At 43.8% G+C, this 17593-nt stretch overlaps 1 protein-coding gene across 1 annotated transcript; it reads left to right on the plus strand.

Moving 5' to 3' along the window:
* The first annotated feature begins 986 nt into the window (after window positions 1-986).
* On the plus strand, window positions 987-17030 carry LOC133116420 (ADP-ribosylation factor 1). Its single transcript, XM_061225935.1, has 5 exons — window positions 987-1102; window positions 9976-10133; window positions 11028-11138; window positions 11769-11893; window positions 13773-17030. The coding sequence occupies exons 2-5, from the start codon at window positions 9986-9988 to the stop codon at window positions 13932-13934; spliced, it is 546 nt and encodes a 181-aa protein (XP_061081919.1). The 5' UTR covers window positions 987-1102; window positions 9976-9985; the 3' UTR covers window positions 13935-17030.
* Window positions 17031-17593: the final 563 nt, after the last annotated feature.

Here is a 17593-nt window from a genome sequence, read left to right on the forward strand (position 1 = left end):
TTTTACTTTATTACACCTACTTATTCATGCGATTATCTAATCAACCAATTGTGTGGCAGCAGTGCAATGCATACAATCATGTAGATACCGGTCAGGAGCTTCAGTTAATTTTCACATCAACCATCAGACTGGGGGAAAAAATTATGTGATTTACATTTACATTTTTGTCATTTGGCAGACGCTTTTAATCCAAAGCGATTTACAAGTGCATAGGTTCTTCCGCAAAGTGACTTTGACCATGGAATAATTGTTGGTCGCAGACACGGTGGTTTGAGTATCTCAGAAATGGGATTTTCACACACACTAGTCTCTAGAGTTTGCAAAGAATGGTGCAAAAAAAGTGAGCAGCAGTTCTGCAGACAGAAACGCCTTAATGAGAGATGTCAGAGGAAAATGGCCAGACTGGTCAAAGCTGACAGGAAGGTGACAGTAACGCAAATAACCACACATTACAACAGTGGTATGCAGAAGAGCATCTCTGAACACACAATGCATCATAACTCTAAGTGGATAGGCTACAGCAGTGGAAGTCTCATAAATACCTAATAAAGTGCTCACTGAGTGTATTTTAGTTACCTGCTTCAAGTGATACGTATGTATTGTTAACACACTGCTAGGTGTAACTATTATCACCTATGCACAGTCCATAATGGAATTTTTTGCCAGATGGTCAAGTTGGTTCCTCCAATACACCAGTACTACATTGACTGATTGTGCTGTTTGCCATTGCCGATAGATTTATTGTTTATCATGGCGACGCTGCGTTGTGGTGTTGGCATTTTGTCCACGTCCGCCAGGTCCGGAAACATATATCCTTCGGGCGAAAACGGAATACCTCGCCAGAGGCCTGATTTGCCTTTCATTTTGTAGGCAAATACTGGAACTACTTTCTCGACTTCCACCCGCAATGACTCGCGGTATGCGTATTGGCTACTTCTCGGCGGTGACGACGTTTTACCACCATACTGACGATACGATTGGAGGGCATTGTACTATGGGTAGGGTCCGTGACGCGACCCTCGTCTGGTTCTTGAAAGACGCCATTTTGTTATTAGCAGAGAAGCGGAACGTGAGAGAAAGATCCAGAAGCCGCGACTCTGAGGTGAATATAAACAGTTCAAATACGTATAGTGTGTCTGTGGGTTGTAAATAAGCATACATTTGTAGTTTTGTTAATATATATACCCCTAGTTTGATTATAAAATGTCCAGGCGACTTGAACTTTTGTACCGCATCATGCGCGTTTGTCCGTTATCAATAGCTGTCGAATAGGGTGTAGCTAGCTAGCAAGCCTAGTTGGGCACCATAACGGTATCTAGCTGCAGTTTAGTGCTATCGTAACGTTGGCGGTGTAAATGCCATTTTGTTACATATATTTATATAGCTATAGCTACGTAGTTTGCTTGTTACAGTGTTGTAATTTATTTATAGCTACAATTAACTGTAACTAGCCTAGCCTAGCGATCCATTTGCCCAAGAGCTAACATCAGCGTTCGGTAATCCATAATGGTTAGCTAGCTAGCTAATTACTGACTTCCTATGTCTGTAAGATGTGTAGCTAACCGTTCGCTAGCTGTAGAGCTAGCTCTATGAAAATCCCTTTTCCATTTGAGAGAACGTTGCGTCCTTCCCGGTGTAAAGCGGCGTTTCTGTAGAACACGTAGTTAGCTAATGGTTTTTATGTATTTTTTAATGGTGGCTGTTCATTAGCTAACGTTTCGCTATAGCTATAACGGTCGCTCACTCTTTAATGACGATCATTTAAACCACCAATCAAAATAATCAGTTTAGTCGGGTTGTATCAAACATACAAATGGTAGCTAGCCTCTATGTTAGGACTATCCGCATAGTGTACTGGTTGCTAGTTCGCGTCAGGCTGTGGCCTTGGCCATCACAGTCGTATGGTTAACGGTATGCGTTGTTTTAAAGTTAGCACAGTGTCCTAAATAAGCTAAAATGGCAAACTAGTCTAACGACTAATTTAGTTAGCGAATTTGGGTTAATTTGCTGATGTGGACGTTAGATTCATGATTCTTGACGCGAAACGTTACGTTATCTAGTTGTCGTAGAATGACGTAACGTTACTACTACCAGTTAGCTAGCTAGCCTAGCTCCAGGCGATATAACGAACGCTATAAGTTAGCTAGATACTTTCCTCCGGATTTGCCTTGATTAACGCTGAATGGTCTTTTGGAGTTCCACATATGAGGCGTAAACATCCAGCTAAGCGTTGGCTTTATTAATATTAATTCCGACCTAACGTTAAATTTTTCTTGGTTTAGGCTAAGTTACATGACTAGCTAGTTTAACAAATTCCAAGTTCACTATCACTTAGCCAATTTCACAAATTCTCCAACATTGGGTTTATAGACGCAATTGGCGTTAGCCAGGTCTACTAAGATATTAACTGTTCTCCTTTCTAGAGTTGGACAAGCGTTCGCGAGGCGGTGTTTGAACTAATTTAATTATCTTTTTAGAACAATAGTGAGATGGATTAAGAGTAGTTTCTGCTTTTGCCTGGACTGACCTCTAAGTCACCCGAGGAAGTGGATGACAAGCTATCAACTCGCATAAGCACACACGTTCAATATCGTAGCGAACATGGGCACACACGTTCAATATCGTAGCGAACATGGGCACACGAGGCAGCATTCAGATCGCACTGTTGCAGAGGTCCATTTCTCTGGTTTCTTTATACATGAGTCTTAATGACATTTCATAAAGTACTGCGCTTATAGGCTGCGCTTAGAAAGAACTGGTCATGTGATATGCTTCAGGCTTTTGTATTTTCGTACCCATTGTTGTACTTTCTTTTCAGTACACTGCGGTTTGGATCCAGCGGGTGGAATTTATACAGTCTACGAGGTGACTTTGAATAGGGCGGGTGATTTCTCATCAATGTCTATTAAGCGAATGGCAGGCATTCCCACAATCTGTTTGACAGCCACTTCCCCATATTGACGATTCCTCCATCTTGGTTATACTTTCCTTAAGTTTTCCTTAGTTTTATTATTCAGAATATCCATTGTTCCACTTGATAAGAAAGGCAGTTGTTTTGAACTTACTGAAAAAGGAAGCAAATTGCCAGAGATACTGGCTTCAGGCCTGCAGGCAGAATTGGTTTCATAGTCAGTATGCCACATGACAGGACGCTGCTGCAATCTCACCCACGTTGGGCCTCAGTAGGGGTGTGGTGATTGGGGGTTTATGTGCTGCAGATAATGGCCTTTCACATTGGAAAAAATAACTGAATATTTGTGCTTAGAAGAGGATTTTTGTCAGTTGTACTTAATTTATGTTAGTCTGCGCTAACCTTTAAGGAACACCATTCTGGGTCTCCTCACTTGTTCACACCAACTTCCTGCTCCGTGTCCCTGCCTGGGGGGCAAGGGGTGTCCGTGTCTCCAACCGATGGACATTCATGTGCCTTCAACAGTATTTGTTTGAGATGACCGGGCCACAGAATTGGTCTTTTTAGCCCAGTTAATCCCAGATTGGCAGCCCCGTAGTCAAATTGCCTTACAAATTCAAAGTGCCCCATAGAAGCGGATGTGTGCTGTGATCAGGCGGGTCTTAACAAAAGTGAACGAGGCGCAAAGATATCCGGTAGGACCTTGCGTTACTGAGATGAAGATCTCAATACATTTTTTAAATTGCATTTTGTTTTTCTTTTTATACTCTGATAATGCGGCTTATTATTATTTTTTTTAAAAGGGAAGGTCATTTGGCTAGACAGGCTCCCATTAGCATTTTAGAGATAATGGGACATTGATGGCCTCTGTGGCAGATTCCAGGACTAGACTGGTTTAGCCAATGCAGAAGCATTTTCTGCTTCTCCTGTGTTCTGTCAATAATTCACCGCCCACTTTATTAATTAATGAGTGGATGGGTAAGGCTCTGGCTGGGTAAGGCTCCCTATGAAAGCCACCCCATTATGCTCCCTCCTCTTCTACACCACTGCCAGGCCACTCGGGGATATTCTGTTTACCTCAGTGCTGTCACCATTCGCAGTACTGCAGTATGATAACATCCTGTGCCCCCCACACACAATTACAACTCTTCTCAGAGGACCAGTCCCTTTTCTTGGAAGGGGGGGGGTGTAACATTGTCTACTTTTTTCTGGAAGGGACACTGACCCTGGACATAAAGCAGGTTTTGTGTGTTGAATTCGCCAGGCAGGCTCCTGTGACTGTAGAGACTGAACTGGGCCGTATGTGCAATGTGTAATACCCCTTCCTGATGCGTCACTTTGCTTCTTTTTTTTTCCTCCAAGAGGAATGGAAACTAGTCCTTACTGTGAAACTGAACAGTATTTTCTGGGTTTCTTTTCTCGATCTGGTCAAAAGGAAAAGAGAGAGGGAGGGGGGGTGAACCAGTTGCACAACAGAAGGTGAGTGTCTCTTTCCCAGTGTTTGCTGGTAGCTGGAACAGTCCTATGATAAACCTCGTCAAGACCTGTCCTTTATTTTCTCATAGGTTCATATTTGTGAGACTGTGCTTTTAATTAAAGGAGATTTATTTTGACAACTTTTTTGTCTTCAATTTGTGCGACCCAGTGGAATGTGAATTCCATCTTATGGTGCAAGTTCTGATGTAGACCTACTTTCACACTCAGGATTGCGTCATGTGACTCATTTGGCAAAGTGGGTGAGGTGCTTGCGAGAGGCGCCTTGAAATGGTTGCCACTTGAGTTGTCATGCGGTTGTGAGTGCTCTACTGTAGGGCTGGACTTCATTGCACTGGCTGTTCCTCATGGTAGACCATTTTTAATGCTAGCTTAATTTTAATCACAGGAAATGCACTCAATTTGTTCCCCTGTAAAGTAGAAGTGCACGATACTCATTTTTCAGAACCGATCCGCTTCTGAAGTGCTTCATTAAGAGGTTTGGCCCGTCCGCTGGTAGCATCTGCTTGTATACGCAGCTACTACTTAACGGGCTTCTGGTACAATGACAACGGAGGAGAGTCAAACTGCAACAGCGCCAATGAGTGTGCCAGGGAAGGGGACGACTTTGGAAAAGTACCATCCAGTCTAACAGGAAATGGCCACAATTTGACAAGCTGCCCAGCACATCATAATAATAACAATAAAGATTATGCTCATATCATTAAAGTATCCCCCGTATCTAAAACGGACAAACTCATTTGCAGATGCGGAGTACAAGTACATAGGGGCTGATACCGATGCTTCAGATGGTACTGGTGCACCTCTACCTGAAAGTGTGGGCCACTTGACTTAAGCAATCCATAATGGATGCCATTATACAAAGACTAGCTGGGCCAATGCTGTTGAAAGTGCAGTATCAACTTTTGTCTCTGTATACCTTTTTTTTTTTGTCCTGGTTATGCCGATTCTTAGCGAGAACAAAGTCAAACAATATTCATGGTAATGCAATATTTAGTCAGGTTAAATTACACTGTGTAGCCAAATAGTGAACTGTTTTATTCCCTTCTATACGCTGTAAAGCATCTTTGGGTCTGTCTGCTGTGAAAAGCGCTATACAAATACAATTGAACTGAATCTTCCATCAAAATCAGCTTGAGAAATTTGAAGTTGGGCACAGCTAGGCAGTCGGTAGGCTATCAGTGACAGTATTGTGGCAGCCAGTGCTTGGTTTTATTGGGGTAGAAACTACAAACTGAACAATCATGTGACCTCATTCAATATCTCTGAATCAGAATCTCTGATTTATTGCGATACCATTGTTTTCACTCCAGATATTAAGCAAGTTATGCTCATTTAAATATTATTATATATATTTTGACTTATTCCCATAAATAACCAGAACTGTAGCAACACAAGTCTGTTTCAGAATGTTCATTCACACATTAGGCTACTCACAAATTGTCTTGAACTATGTGCAGAATGTATGAATGTCGTTGTGTTCGTTGGGCTACCTTTGTGCTGGAAATAGACTTGTTGACGGACTGTTAGACGAACAGGAACGGAATGCTTTGAATTTGGTGTCTGGTTATTTATTTGTCACTCTCGGCACTTCGCACATTTGCCGGGACCGGAGTCAAAAAATATTCTGCTATGAGTTCTGCCTTCTGCTCAGTAGTAGTAGCTTCTTTTATCTGGTCTTAAAACTCAGCCAATCCTCCTGATTTTACTAAGTTTAGCTAGCTAACATAATTTATGAGAAATTACATAAGTTGTGAGAACTGTCAATATGAATAAGTTTGCCCTGCTTACACTTTTTGGTCACACTCGGCGCTCTAGAACGTTTGCATTTCTATCGACCATTACATATTATAACGATCTTCATTGTAACAATGTTCCTCTGAATGGCATGGTTCCTCCTCGAATCCATCATACACCATGTCCAGACCACTTGTCTTCTACTCCTTCAAATGATTCTCTTGTACACACCTTGGCTATTAGACAGGTTATGGAAAAAAAAGAAAAGAAAAAAAAGAAGCACTTGTCACATTGCCTGTTTGAATTGCCACTTGAATTAGCGAGAAGCAGCTGCAGGAAAGGAGCGATGATGTAAACGCACCACGTGTCCTCTTCTGTGCGGTAGCCTGACGAAGCAACAAAAAAAGAATCTCAGCAATTTGTCCAAATGCCCTAAACTGATATTGCTGGAAAATGATTTGTCAGGGTTGGTGTTAAATGGTCAGCATTGAGGGAAGGTAGGCCAGCACATTTAGGACTGTGGTGCATTAATGAGCCCCCCCCCTCCCCTCTCCTCTTCATTTATGCAGAGTCCTGGATCCTTTTACAGGTGTAGCATTACCTGTCCCATTTCCTCCTCAGCAGTTCTACCAAATGACAGGATCGTCTTTCCCAGCGTGCACTGCCACCGCTTAATGATGGCATTGTCTCAGGCCAGGAAGGTAAAACGGGAGGCTTTTGTGTCACCCGGTGTCTATGGACAGCAGGTATAAAACATTCAGGACTGTTATTCCTGGGTTATCCATTACTGAGCCTGGTAGCTCAGAGAAACAACTAAATGTTAAACCGTGCATATGTAGGCATGTCCTAGGGGTACAATGGCGGTTTGCTTCACGGTTTAGGTTTTCAATTATTTGACGAACTTGGGAACCAACAGGTGTTCACAGGTTTTATTTCAGAATGATAAGTGCCATTTAAAAAAAGATTTCAAATAGGGAAATGGCTGTCAAACTGAAACTGCAGGCTCAACTCAACCTGCGATAAACTATGCACAGGGAGAGAACTGGAGTAGCCTATTGACAAATGTAATTGCATTTTCAAACTTTGGGCCATCATATAATGGTTCTATCCATTGTCAACATTGTATACAAGTCAGGTAATAGCCTAATTGCCAAATTAAGGATTTATATTGACATTGTGCTCGCAGATGTCCAGCAGTCTGTAGTTAAAGTTGTGTAGGCTATGTTTAGGCATGGTGCTTGATCGCGTCATTTTTAAAAAATGCATCAGTTAAAATGTCTTGGTTTCATCTCTCTTCCCTATGGCCTGACAAACTTGACTAGCATGAAATGTGCCCAGTCTGCTGCTATTGAGACCTTTGTTAGACAGGGTTATGCACTCAATTTTGTGGTCACGTTAAGGTCCAATATTTCTGTGATACACAGTAATATTACCAATATTACACCGTGTCATGGTGGCGACACAAATCTGGTCTATTTTAGGTAGGGAATCCGACAGAAACAACGTAAATATAAAAATGGGATGTACAGATGCCATAGCCGACTGGTCTAATTATTTTACTTTTATGCCAATGGTTTTTATACAATTTCCCTTATATTTTTATGTAACAGTAAACTTTGCCAATGCATTTGATTTTATACGGTGCAGGGCAAACTTTGTGGTGAAAGGATTAATGTGGAAAATGATGGTCCTCGCTGTAAAACGAGAAATGGTGAAATTGAATCTCTGAATAAGGGATTGGTCAATTGTTTTTGTAGTAATAGTAAAATACTGCATTTAAAGTAGATCAAAATGATTATAAATGGTTGAGTTCTCTCATAAGGGAAAGAAACACCATTAAATGTTTGCTTCTCATGTTCCACAACCCCCCCATAATCCACTTTATGTACCTTATTCACCATTGTATAAAGTCAAATAGGAATGGCCCATATTACCTTTAGTCTGTATGACAAAAAAGCACAAAGTTTGAGTGCCTATTTTACATGACTGGAAATCATGAAGGATTTTAATTTTTATGTGAAACATTGTTTCCCTAGTACAATTTGGACAAAACAAAAATCAATCTTGTATTATTTTCCTGTCTTATGAGGAGGGTAGCACCAGCCAGGAAATTGACCATTAAATCTAAAATCCTAGAGCCTATATTCCCGACAGGATATAGACAAAGCAAGAACATTTTAAATGTCACATTTCAGCTCTAATTTGTAAAATCATTTAGACTCCTCTTTTTGCGCATGAGGACTATTTCACTCAAAAGTGAGCGTGAAACTATTTTTTGTGGGCGCCATATCGGTGTGTGTGCAAAGGCATTATTGACCAATGGCCGATGAGAAAATGGCCTCTGGCTTCCCTGAGCTGGGAGCTTTCAGTGGCAGATCCTGCTCTTTGCTCCTTGAGTAAACAATGGGGGGGCAAACCCGTCTCTGCATTGCACCAGCACTGTGAAACCCTCTGCTGTGAATGGCACGATTTATGGAACTGCTGCACAGACAGACAGAGTTGCTGCTTTATGGAGTTATAATGAAGCTACGTTCCCGGTGTGATCTATTAATTCCGCAGCACTGTGTGGACAAAACACTTTTTCTTTTTTTCAGACTGAAAGACGCCTCTGTGTAAAAGGACGTAGTTGAGACAATAAATTGACACTGGGCCTGCTTCTAGAATGTTCTTCTGCGTGCTGTTATGGAGAACGAGGCCTGAAATGAATGGTTTTCTGTCACATTTCCATTGTCGTCAGTGGACTGCGTTTTGTTAGAGACTTGCAGGACCCCCCCCCCCCCCCCCCCGGAGAAATGTGGGTTTAAGATCCTATCACCAACCTTCCAGCTCCCAGTCATGTAGCTTAACCGCTAGGCTACAGGCTGCCCCATTGTACAGAAAGGAAAGGCAAACAAACCAGATAGAATGGAAATTGGGACCAGGCGGACCTCGGATGGGATGGAGCCCACCTGCCGTCTGCAGAAACTGGTTCTCCTTGTCGGTCAGCCCCGTGTTTGAAGTTTCTGCTTTTTTTAAATTCTGAAAACAATGTGAACGCGACCCGTACCAGTACCAACCCCTGAACCAGTGGAAGACGTTTTGGCTCATTTTCCGGCAGGGTTCTATGCTTGAGTGGTCCTTGTTTATTTTACAAAAATACACAATAATTCATGCCGCTAGCTAGTCTGCTATAGTCTGATCTCTTTTCCTAAGACTTTTACACCATTAGCATGCCAAATTCTGCCACATGTTTGATCACCTGGAGCTCCTTTGTGACCCTCTGAGGGACCATCAGCTGTGTGATGTAAGCAGCAGGTGCCAAAGGAAAAAAATAATAAAAATAATTGTGCAAGTGAGGTACTATCCATCTAAGAATTTGTAGATTCATGGATGCTTTCTTTTAGGTTTTTAGGAACCATAATTGTGTTTCTTTGATTTTAGCCTTTAGGACCCAGTCATTATTGTTACCAGGTGTGGTATTACAAGAAATGCACTGTAATGACTCTGTACACTGCACCGTTAACCCACAACAGCCACTGAACATGCACTTTTTTTCAAGTCAGTAAATATACAAGCTTAAGTCCAGAGCTCTATTTGATACCTCGTAACATTTTTATTTGCTCTTATGGTGATGCATTATAACAATGCCAGTCAAATGCGTAACTGTTTTGGATTTTAATACTAAGCTTTACTGTGCTTGTCTCTTGTTTGACTCAATAGCACCAGGCAAGATCAGTCGTGCACTGACAAGTAATTGAATCCAAAACTATCACGTATTTGACCCAGGTCTGAAGGATACTACGGCACCCTGAATTTGCCCTTTGTAACCATTAACCGTTTTTTTCCCCCTACAGATAAATCAAGATGGGGAATGTTTTTGCGAGCTTGTTCAAGGGCCTGTTTGGGAAGAAGGAGATGAGGATCCTCATGGTGGGGTTGGACGCAGCCGGGAAAACCACCATCCTGTACAAACTCAAACTAGGAGAGATAGTCACTACCATTCCCACAATCGGTGAGCCGACCCTCCCTCCCGAATTCTGTTAATCCCCCCTCTGAATGTCTCCCAACGCAGTCCCAACAACCCTAAGTTTTCACTGGCCGCCTCGCTGTACAAACGGTCTTGGCAACGCCCCTGGACATTGTTTTCTTTACCGCGCTCTGATTGAAGCTGATATTAAATTCTTTACGGGGCCACATGTGCAGAAATGAAAGGGCTCTCTGGGGAATGCGCAGGGGAAGGGCCCCCTTGCCCTGGCTGGGCAGGAAGGGCCGCCTCGCACTGGGTTGTTGTTTAACCCCGGTCTCTCTGTTCGGCTGCCTTTGTGCGGCCTAAATAAATAATGGCGGGGCGGCCGTGCGGAAAGCACAGCCCCTGCCACAGATGAGAGGAACAGGCCCGGGCCGCCACGCTCTAGGGCTGGTCGATACAGCCGACACGACAACAACTTCTGTAAGGGCAGTAACGACTATCTCTGGCATGCGGTGTTAGATTTCTTTCAGTGTTAGTTAATCATACCTGATACAGTAGCACACTATCGGTCACTCGTATCTTTTCAATGTTGATATGACAGCAACAGGGCCATGCTGTTGGCATGTGGTAGATAAAAACATGACTGCAAGGATACAGAGTGAACGTAAGTGATGTGTTTTTCAAAATTAATAGGTAAGTTAACCAACATTGAATAGATGCAAGTGATGTTTCTTCTCACCCAGAAGCATTTCACTGAAGTTTGGAGATGTTACCGTATCAATTACCGTATGATTTAAAGAAGAAAAGAAGGAATGAAACCTACTGCCACCTGCCAGAAATGGTTCTTGCTGCGCTGAAAAAACTATTCGATGTACCGCTATAGCTATATCACACAGCCCTACCTCCTGGAAGTAACCCTGTCTCTTCTCTCCCCAGGTTTTAATGTAGAAACTGTAGAATACAAGAACATTAGCTTCACAGTCTGGGATGTCGGCGGTCAGGACAAAATACGGCCTCTGTGGCGCCACTACTTCCAGAACACGCAAGGTGAGGGGTAGTCTGAGAACCTTGCAGCCTGAGGCTTCTGTAACGCTTTTGTTTTCCTTCAGTCACTCTCATGCACTCCCTCGCTCTTATACTCCCTCGCCCTCATACTCCCTCGCCCTCATACTCCCTCGCCCTCATACTCCCTCGCCCTCTCACTCTCACACTCTCATACTCCCTCGCCCTCTCACTCACACTCTCATACTCCCTCGCCCTCACACTCTCACACTCTCATACTCCCTCGCCCTCACACTCTCATACTCCCTCGCCCTCACACTCTCATACTCCCTCCCCTCATACTCCCTCCCCTCATACTCCCTCCCCTCATACTCCCTCGCTCTCTCACACTCTCATACTCCCTCACCCTCATACTCCCTCACCCTCATACTCCCTCACTCTCATACTCCCTCGCCCTCATACTCCCTCGCCCTCATACTCCCTCGCCCTCATACTCCCTCGCTCTCTCTCTCTCACTCTCATACTCCCTCACCCTCATACTCCCTCGCCCTCATACTCCCTCGCCCTCATACTCCCTCGCCCTCATACTCCCTCACTCTCATACTCCCTCGCCCTCATACTCCCTCACTCTCCCTCTCTCTCATACTCCCTCACACTCATTCTCTCTGTCCCCAGGGCTGATTTTTGTGGTGGACAGCAATGACAGAGAGCGTGTGAACGAGGCGCGGGAGGAGCTGTCGAGAATGCTGGCAGAGGACGAGCTGCGAGATGCAGTCTTGCTAGTGTTCGCAAACAAACAGGTGAGCACCGCACTGCTAGTGTTCGCAAACAAACAGGTGAGCACCGCACTGCTAGTGTTTGCAAACAAACAGGTGAGCACCGCACGCAGTCTTGCTAGTCTTCGCAAGCAAACAAACAGGTGAACGCCACACCTGTGGCATATGCTGCTCAGTTCTGAGTCCTCAGGTCACTCGTCTAGTAATGGGTTGGAATATTTGCACACGTATACCCTATTTTGTTAGCTTGTAGCGCTGTCCAGGAATATTGTCCCTTTTATTTGGCACTAATTTTGCCCATGGAAATACGGAAGTAGGGCTGGACGATGCATCGAATCAGTTTTTAAAAAGCATAGTTTTCCCTTCTTTGACCCCGTATGGGTGGATGACTTGCTTGTTACATCTTGCTTAACCGACTGATGAGATGCCAGATCATGTGACTGTTTTTCAAGACACATGACCGTTGAAATGCTTTGTGATTTCCAGGCCTTTCTATGGATTTTCTATAGAGTGCCTTAGTCCATAATGGGTTAATCATTCCTTGTGCACTAGTAAACAACCAAACAGAGGATATGGCCTTGTCCTAATATTCACCGTACGGACTAAGGACATATTTCCGAGGTTGGTGGCTCTTTGAGGCACACCTTGCGTGACACTATCGCAGTAGTTGCGTACACGCGTATCGCCTTGTTTCCGGTCTCCGGTCTTGTTTCCGGTTTTTAGACATGATTGTAACACTGATTCTTGAGGGTGATCTCTGCGATTGCATTGAACATTGAAGTTCTGCCAACACTTGTGTAAAACTACCACGGTGCATAGAATGAGCAGTGGTAGAGTGATGAGACTGCTAATCCGCAGCAGGGCCTTGAAGCTTCCTTTAGACCAGAAAGAACGAATCGCGTGATCGCCGAGAAGCTGTACAACCTTGCTGTTGATTGGATGTCTTATCAACATCCAAAAGATGTATTGTTTCCTGGAAGCATTTCCCTTTGCCTCTTAAGTTTTCATTAACCACTGCATCGTGCATTATTAAAGAAAAAAAAGTGTGAGAGATTGCCTATACGCCCCATGATGGAGGTTTTCCTGATTATATAAGTCAATCAATTGCAGCCCTATAAAGGTTTATTAGCGCATCAGCTATGGCTAATGAAAAACTAAAACTGCCTGGACCAATTGAAAGCACATACTGAACATCTGAAACCTTTGAAAAGTGAAGAAGTGAAATATAAAATGTAAAGTGAAAGGCAGCCACTCTAGGCTCTCACCCTCAGTGCTGGATATAAAGCTGCCCCCTGCTGGTCAAAAGGCCTGTTTTTCCACTGGACTCATTCATGCTCAACAGCAAAGTAAACATGCCTCCGCTCGCATATTGATTAATCTGCATCATTTTTTGGTTATTTTTATATTATGTTTTCCAGGTATTTTCCAAGGTCAGATAAAAAAAAAAAAAGCAAAAATATGAATATATTTATTGTCATTTTCATGCCCTAGTTGGCTCGTGTGTGTGAAGTGGTTGAAAAGGGGTTTCTGAGATCCATTACGATGTGCAGCGCAGGGTTAAGGAAAGAGAAGCAATACTAAGGTGCATTTTGTTTGTGGTAGTAAGTTACAAGGTAGTAAGTGTGTGCCAGTGAGATGAAAAATGAAATGAATTGAAATTAAACATTTGCACGTGTCATGATTGTGGTTGGTTGTTCTCTGTTCTCCTATGTTAGTTATTTATCAAAATGACAGTGAAGTAAGCCTTCATGTAGTTTATATATACGATATGGTTTACTAATTACATTACGGTCATTTGGGAGAAGCTCTTACCCAGAGTACTCTGATTGAAAATGTTGGTGTGTTCTGGCGAGCGGTTCTGTCCTTATTTCTGAGTCTGACTGAGCTGCGCGTCCCCTGACAGGACCTGCCGAATGCCATGAACGCAGCGGAGATCACAGACAAGCTGGGCCTGCACTCCCTGCGCCAGCGCAACTGGTACATCCAGGCCACCTGCGCCACCAGCGGGGACGGTCTGTACGAGGGCCTGGACTGGCTCTCCAACCAGCTCAAGAACCAGAAATGATCCATTCCATAGTCCCTGTGACAGGGGCAGCACTGGTCCCAGCTTTGACTCCCCCCTCCCCTCTCCTCCTCCCCGCCCCTCCCTCTGTCTCTCTCTCCCCACCGCCCCCCCCCCCCCGCCCCCCCCCCTCCTCCAGCAGGGCTCTGTCCAGTGCTGCCCTGCACGTGTGTGTCGGTGTGGTTGTGTGCGTGCGTCTTGTGTGAGCGCGAGAGAGCGCGTCTGCGCGTCTGGCAGTGGGAGCAGCCCCTGGCAGTGCCTTTACACGTCTCCCGCGGTCCAGCTCCTCTCAGAGCGCCCCCCCCCCCCCCCCCTCTGCTCGAGCCCTCGTACCAACACCCCTCCCCCCGCAATAGAGCAAAAACACGGTTTTCACCAAGGCAAAGAAAGACCCAGGATGCAAAGTGTTGTCATCTTTTAAACGATTAAAAAAAGAGAAAAAAAAAAGAAAAAAAAAACCTGATTTACACCACCAGTGTTAATGTTGGAGAGACGTGCATGTTTCAATGTTGGTTTTGAACCCCTGCCCCACCCTCGCATTGTAACCTGTATCAGGTTGGAAGAGTCATGATGCTATTTCCATCCTAGATCCTTCTTTGCGTCATTTGAAAATCATCCTGGTGTTTTTTTTTTTTTTTTTTGGTTTGTTTTTTTTGTTTTCCCGCTCCTCTCCTGCAACTAAGTCCTGGCTCTGATGAACACTACCTGTCTTTTCTTTTTTGAGAGGCTATGGAACACAAGTAAACCAATGGGTATCATTTTTATTCAGTTGTCTGGTTTACTTTTAATGAAAAACTCCATTATGTTTAGTCACCTTGTAAAAGCCCCCTCCCCCCTTCGTCATTAAAGCCATGGAGATGTCGCCCCGTCAGAACCCCGAAGAAGACCGAATGATGTTTTGTACTGTCAGTGATGGCAGAGCGCCTGCTATTCCGCTACGGCCGCAAGGTATCATTTGCCGTGAGTGCGTGCGTGCTGGCCATTTAGCCCGGCAGGATTTGTCAGCCTGTCAAGTACAGTCGGTCGCTGGCCTTTAGAAGCCTTGACTTCTATTACTAGAAATGCTACATGCATCAAGTTCTACATGCATACTCCTCGACCCACATTTCTGCCACAACTCCTAAACCAAATGAAACCAAGCGATGGCAGTCGTCTGCGGCCGCTTTTCAGTACGTAGCTATTTCGGCTGCTTGCCTGTCTTTGGCAATGGAGGTAGCGCAACTGCACGCTCCAGTATGACACAAATTTGGTGTAGCAAAGGGTCTGGGCCTTCATATGACCTGGACACAGTCTTGGCTAAAGCAATATGCTCTGTATGTAAGACCATTCAGTTCTGTACAGATCCTGGCTACTTTATCTGCTCATCTTGAAGCATTCATTTTGTAGCAGAGCTCCAATGCGTCTTTAGTGACCGTAGGCCCCCCCAACGGAAGTAAATTTGTCTGGAGTAGCCTTTTTAAAGTTGTCTGGGGCGGAAGCTTGCCCACCGTCAGTCCAGAGGTGAGTTCAAGCTCGCGTAATTTGTCCCGGAGAAATGACAGTAGCCACGTTTAGGTAGGCTGACTCTTTTCAGAACATCACGACTAGAGATTTCCTGGTTAGTACCGTTGATTTATTCCCGACTGTCCTGTGGAACATGCAATAACCGGCGCTTTGCTTCCGCGGAAGAGAGCTGCAGCACAGCCGTGTCCGGGGACAGTGAGGCCTTTTCAGAGAGCTGCTCCCACTTTTTATTTTTTGTTTTCTCCTTTAGAATTTTTGTTTATTTAGATTTGTTTTTGTTGAGTTTTTTTGTACAGAGCCACCTGCCGCCTTGGCACGGTCTTGTGAGCCAGGTTGCAAGTCGAATGCGGAACGACCCACGTTTTTGAATTCTCCGGGTGGGGTGCGGTGGTTAGTTAAACGGGCACATGAGTGATGCAGCGCTTGGGTCACATCCACTCGCACTGCTATGAACGATCTCAAGAGAAGCTGGTGATACAAGGCTTGTGCAAGAGCAACGCTGTCCTTTTTCTTCACCCTTGTGTCCGTACAATTAAAGACCAGTATTGCCCGCTCGTTTTTTGTTTTTTTTTGTGTGTCACAGGCCAATCATTAACACACGTCTGTGTGCAAATGTCTGCGTTTCCGTGTAAGCGGTTTTGTGGAATTGACAGTTTAATTGAGCTGCAGGACGACTCCACACCCTGAGCTTTAGCTTTAAACAAACACCTCTAGTTCTGATGGTTTTTAATTTTCCTGAAAACAGGAGGCCTGCATTCCACAGTTGCATCCCTGGGAAATGTGGGTTGAGCGAACACTCCCTGGATTGCGTTTGTGGGGTAGAAGCTAGGCTGCCCAACATGAATGTGTAAGGGGCAGCTCATTTCAGACTTGGCTGGGGGCGGGGGGAAGGACCATTGTTCAATAGTACCTTGTTCTTGATGGGATGTGTCGAGCAACTCATTAGCAACGTATAGGCAACTGTCACAGGTATTGTTTCTGTAATCAGTGTGCTTACATATGGCTGTGACAGGATATATTGAAGACATCCTGCTCCGAGACCAACAAACAAGCTGAGAAAGAAAATGGCTGTGAACACACATTAGCCTGTCATTGCAGTGGTGATGCTCCATGGTCTGTCTGCGCTCTGAATTACAGCCCTGCCCTGTGCCCATGTCACGGAGGGAAGATGTGGCCTTTGTGACAACTGGACAAACGCAGTTATTTAGCAAAATGCACCAAACTTAGTGTGGGATGGTATACATGACTGAAAGATCCTCATTATTTACGTTTTGGCCTTTTTTGTCTACTGTGAAAGCCATAGTGCAAAAATAATTCCTTGATCATTTTTCCCCAATTGAAAATATTAAGTAATGAGTAATTGCATATATAAACTTACGTATGAAACTATATCACGTGGGCACCAATTTTATTTACCGTTGGTCAGACGTAAAGCTTTAAGTTTGAGAAATCATCTCTGTAAAATTTGGAAAAAGTCTGCAAATGTAATTTTTGTTCTTTTCCTTTCAAACGTTCATTTCCCTTTGGTTTACTTTTTTTTTTTTTACCCATTCTGTAACATCTGAGAAATGCACTATAATAAAGATCTCTATTAAATTTTTGTTGTTGGTCCTTTTTTTTTTGGGAACCGAGCAGCTTTTGAATGACGTAGCGCTTCCTAGATCGGAATAGCTCGAGTCCACTTTCACAAGCGAAGAGATTAAAGGAAAAAAAGGAGATGACATATACGCTAGATGGCGTAGTGGTGCATTTTATCTTGTAATTAAAGAACAAAATGTAATTAATGTCCTGCTGTAAATCATTAGGCCTACTATACACAAATGCAGTCCTCTTTAGACTAACCGTTTAGCATTGGGTGTTGTACATGAATTAACACGTACAATCTCTGCCAAAGAAGCATTTCAGAGTCTCAAGAAAGCGTCTTGAACTGTAAATTGTAAAACAAAAAATATTTCTATTATTTTATTTATTTATATTATATTTACTTTATTTTTTATTGACTTAAAGCTATTCTCATGTATCGGATTTCTATTATCGGACGCTGTAGCCTATATTTTAAAAATAGACGCATTGGTGGTCCCCTGTTCCCAAACTTTCTCCCCAATGCAATATAACAATACACCGATGATGTAGCCTACGAGTTAAATAGGACACAGTCT

The sequence above is a fragment of the Conger conger genome, chromosome 2, assembly GCF_963514075.1.
Source record: "Conger conger chromosome 2, fConCon1.1, whole genome shotgun sequence".
NCBI classification, from domain to species: Eukaryota; Metazoa; Chordata; class Actinopteri; order Anguilliformes; family Congridae; genus Conger; species Conger conger.

Excerpts from the sequence above, each read along its gene's own strand:
- LOC133116420 (XM_061225935.1), top strand. The coding sequence starts at position 9,986 with ATGGGGAATGTTTTTGCGAGCTTGTTCAAGGGCCTGTTTGGGAAGAAG. Across the intron at positions 11,139-11,768 it reads CTACTTCCAGAACACGCAAG|GGCTGATTTTTGTGGTGGAC; the intron begins GTGAGGGGTAGT and ends CTCTGTCCCCAG. Across the intron at positions 11,894-13,772 it reads TAGTGTTCGCAAACAAACAG|GACCTGCCGAATGCCATGAA; the intron begins GTGAGCACCGCA and ends GTCCCCTGACAG.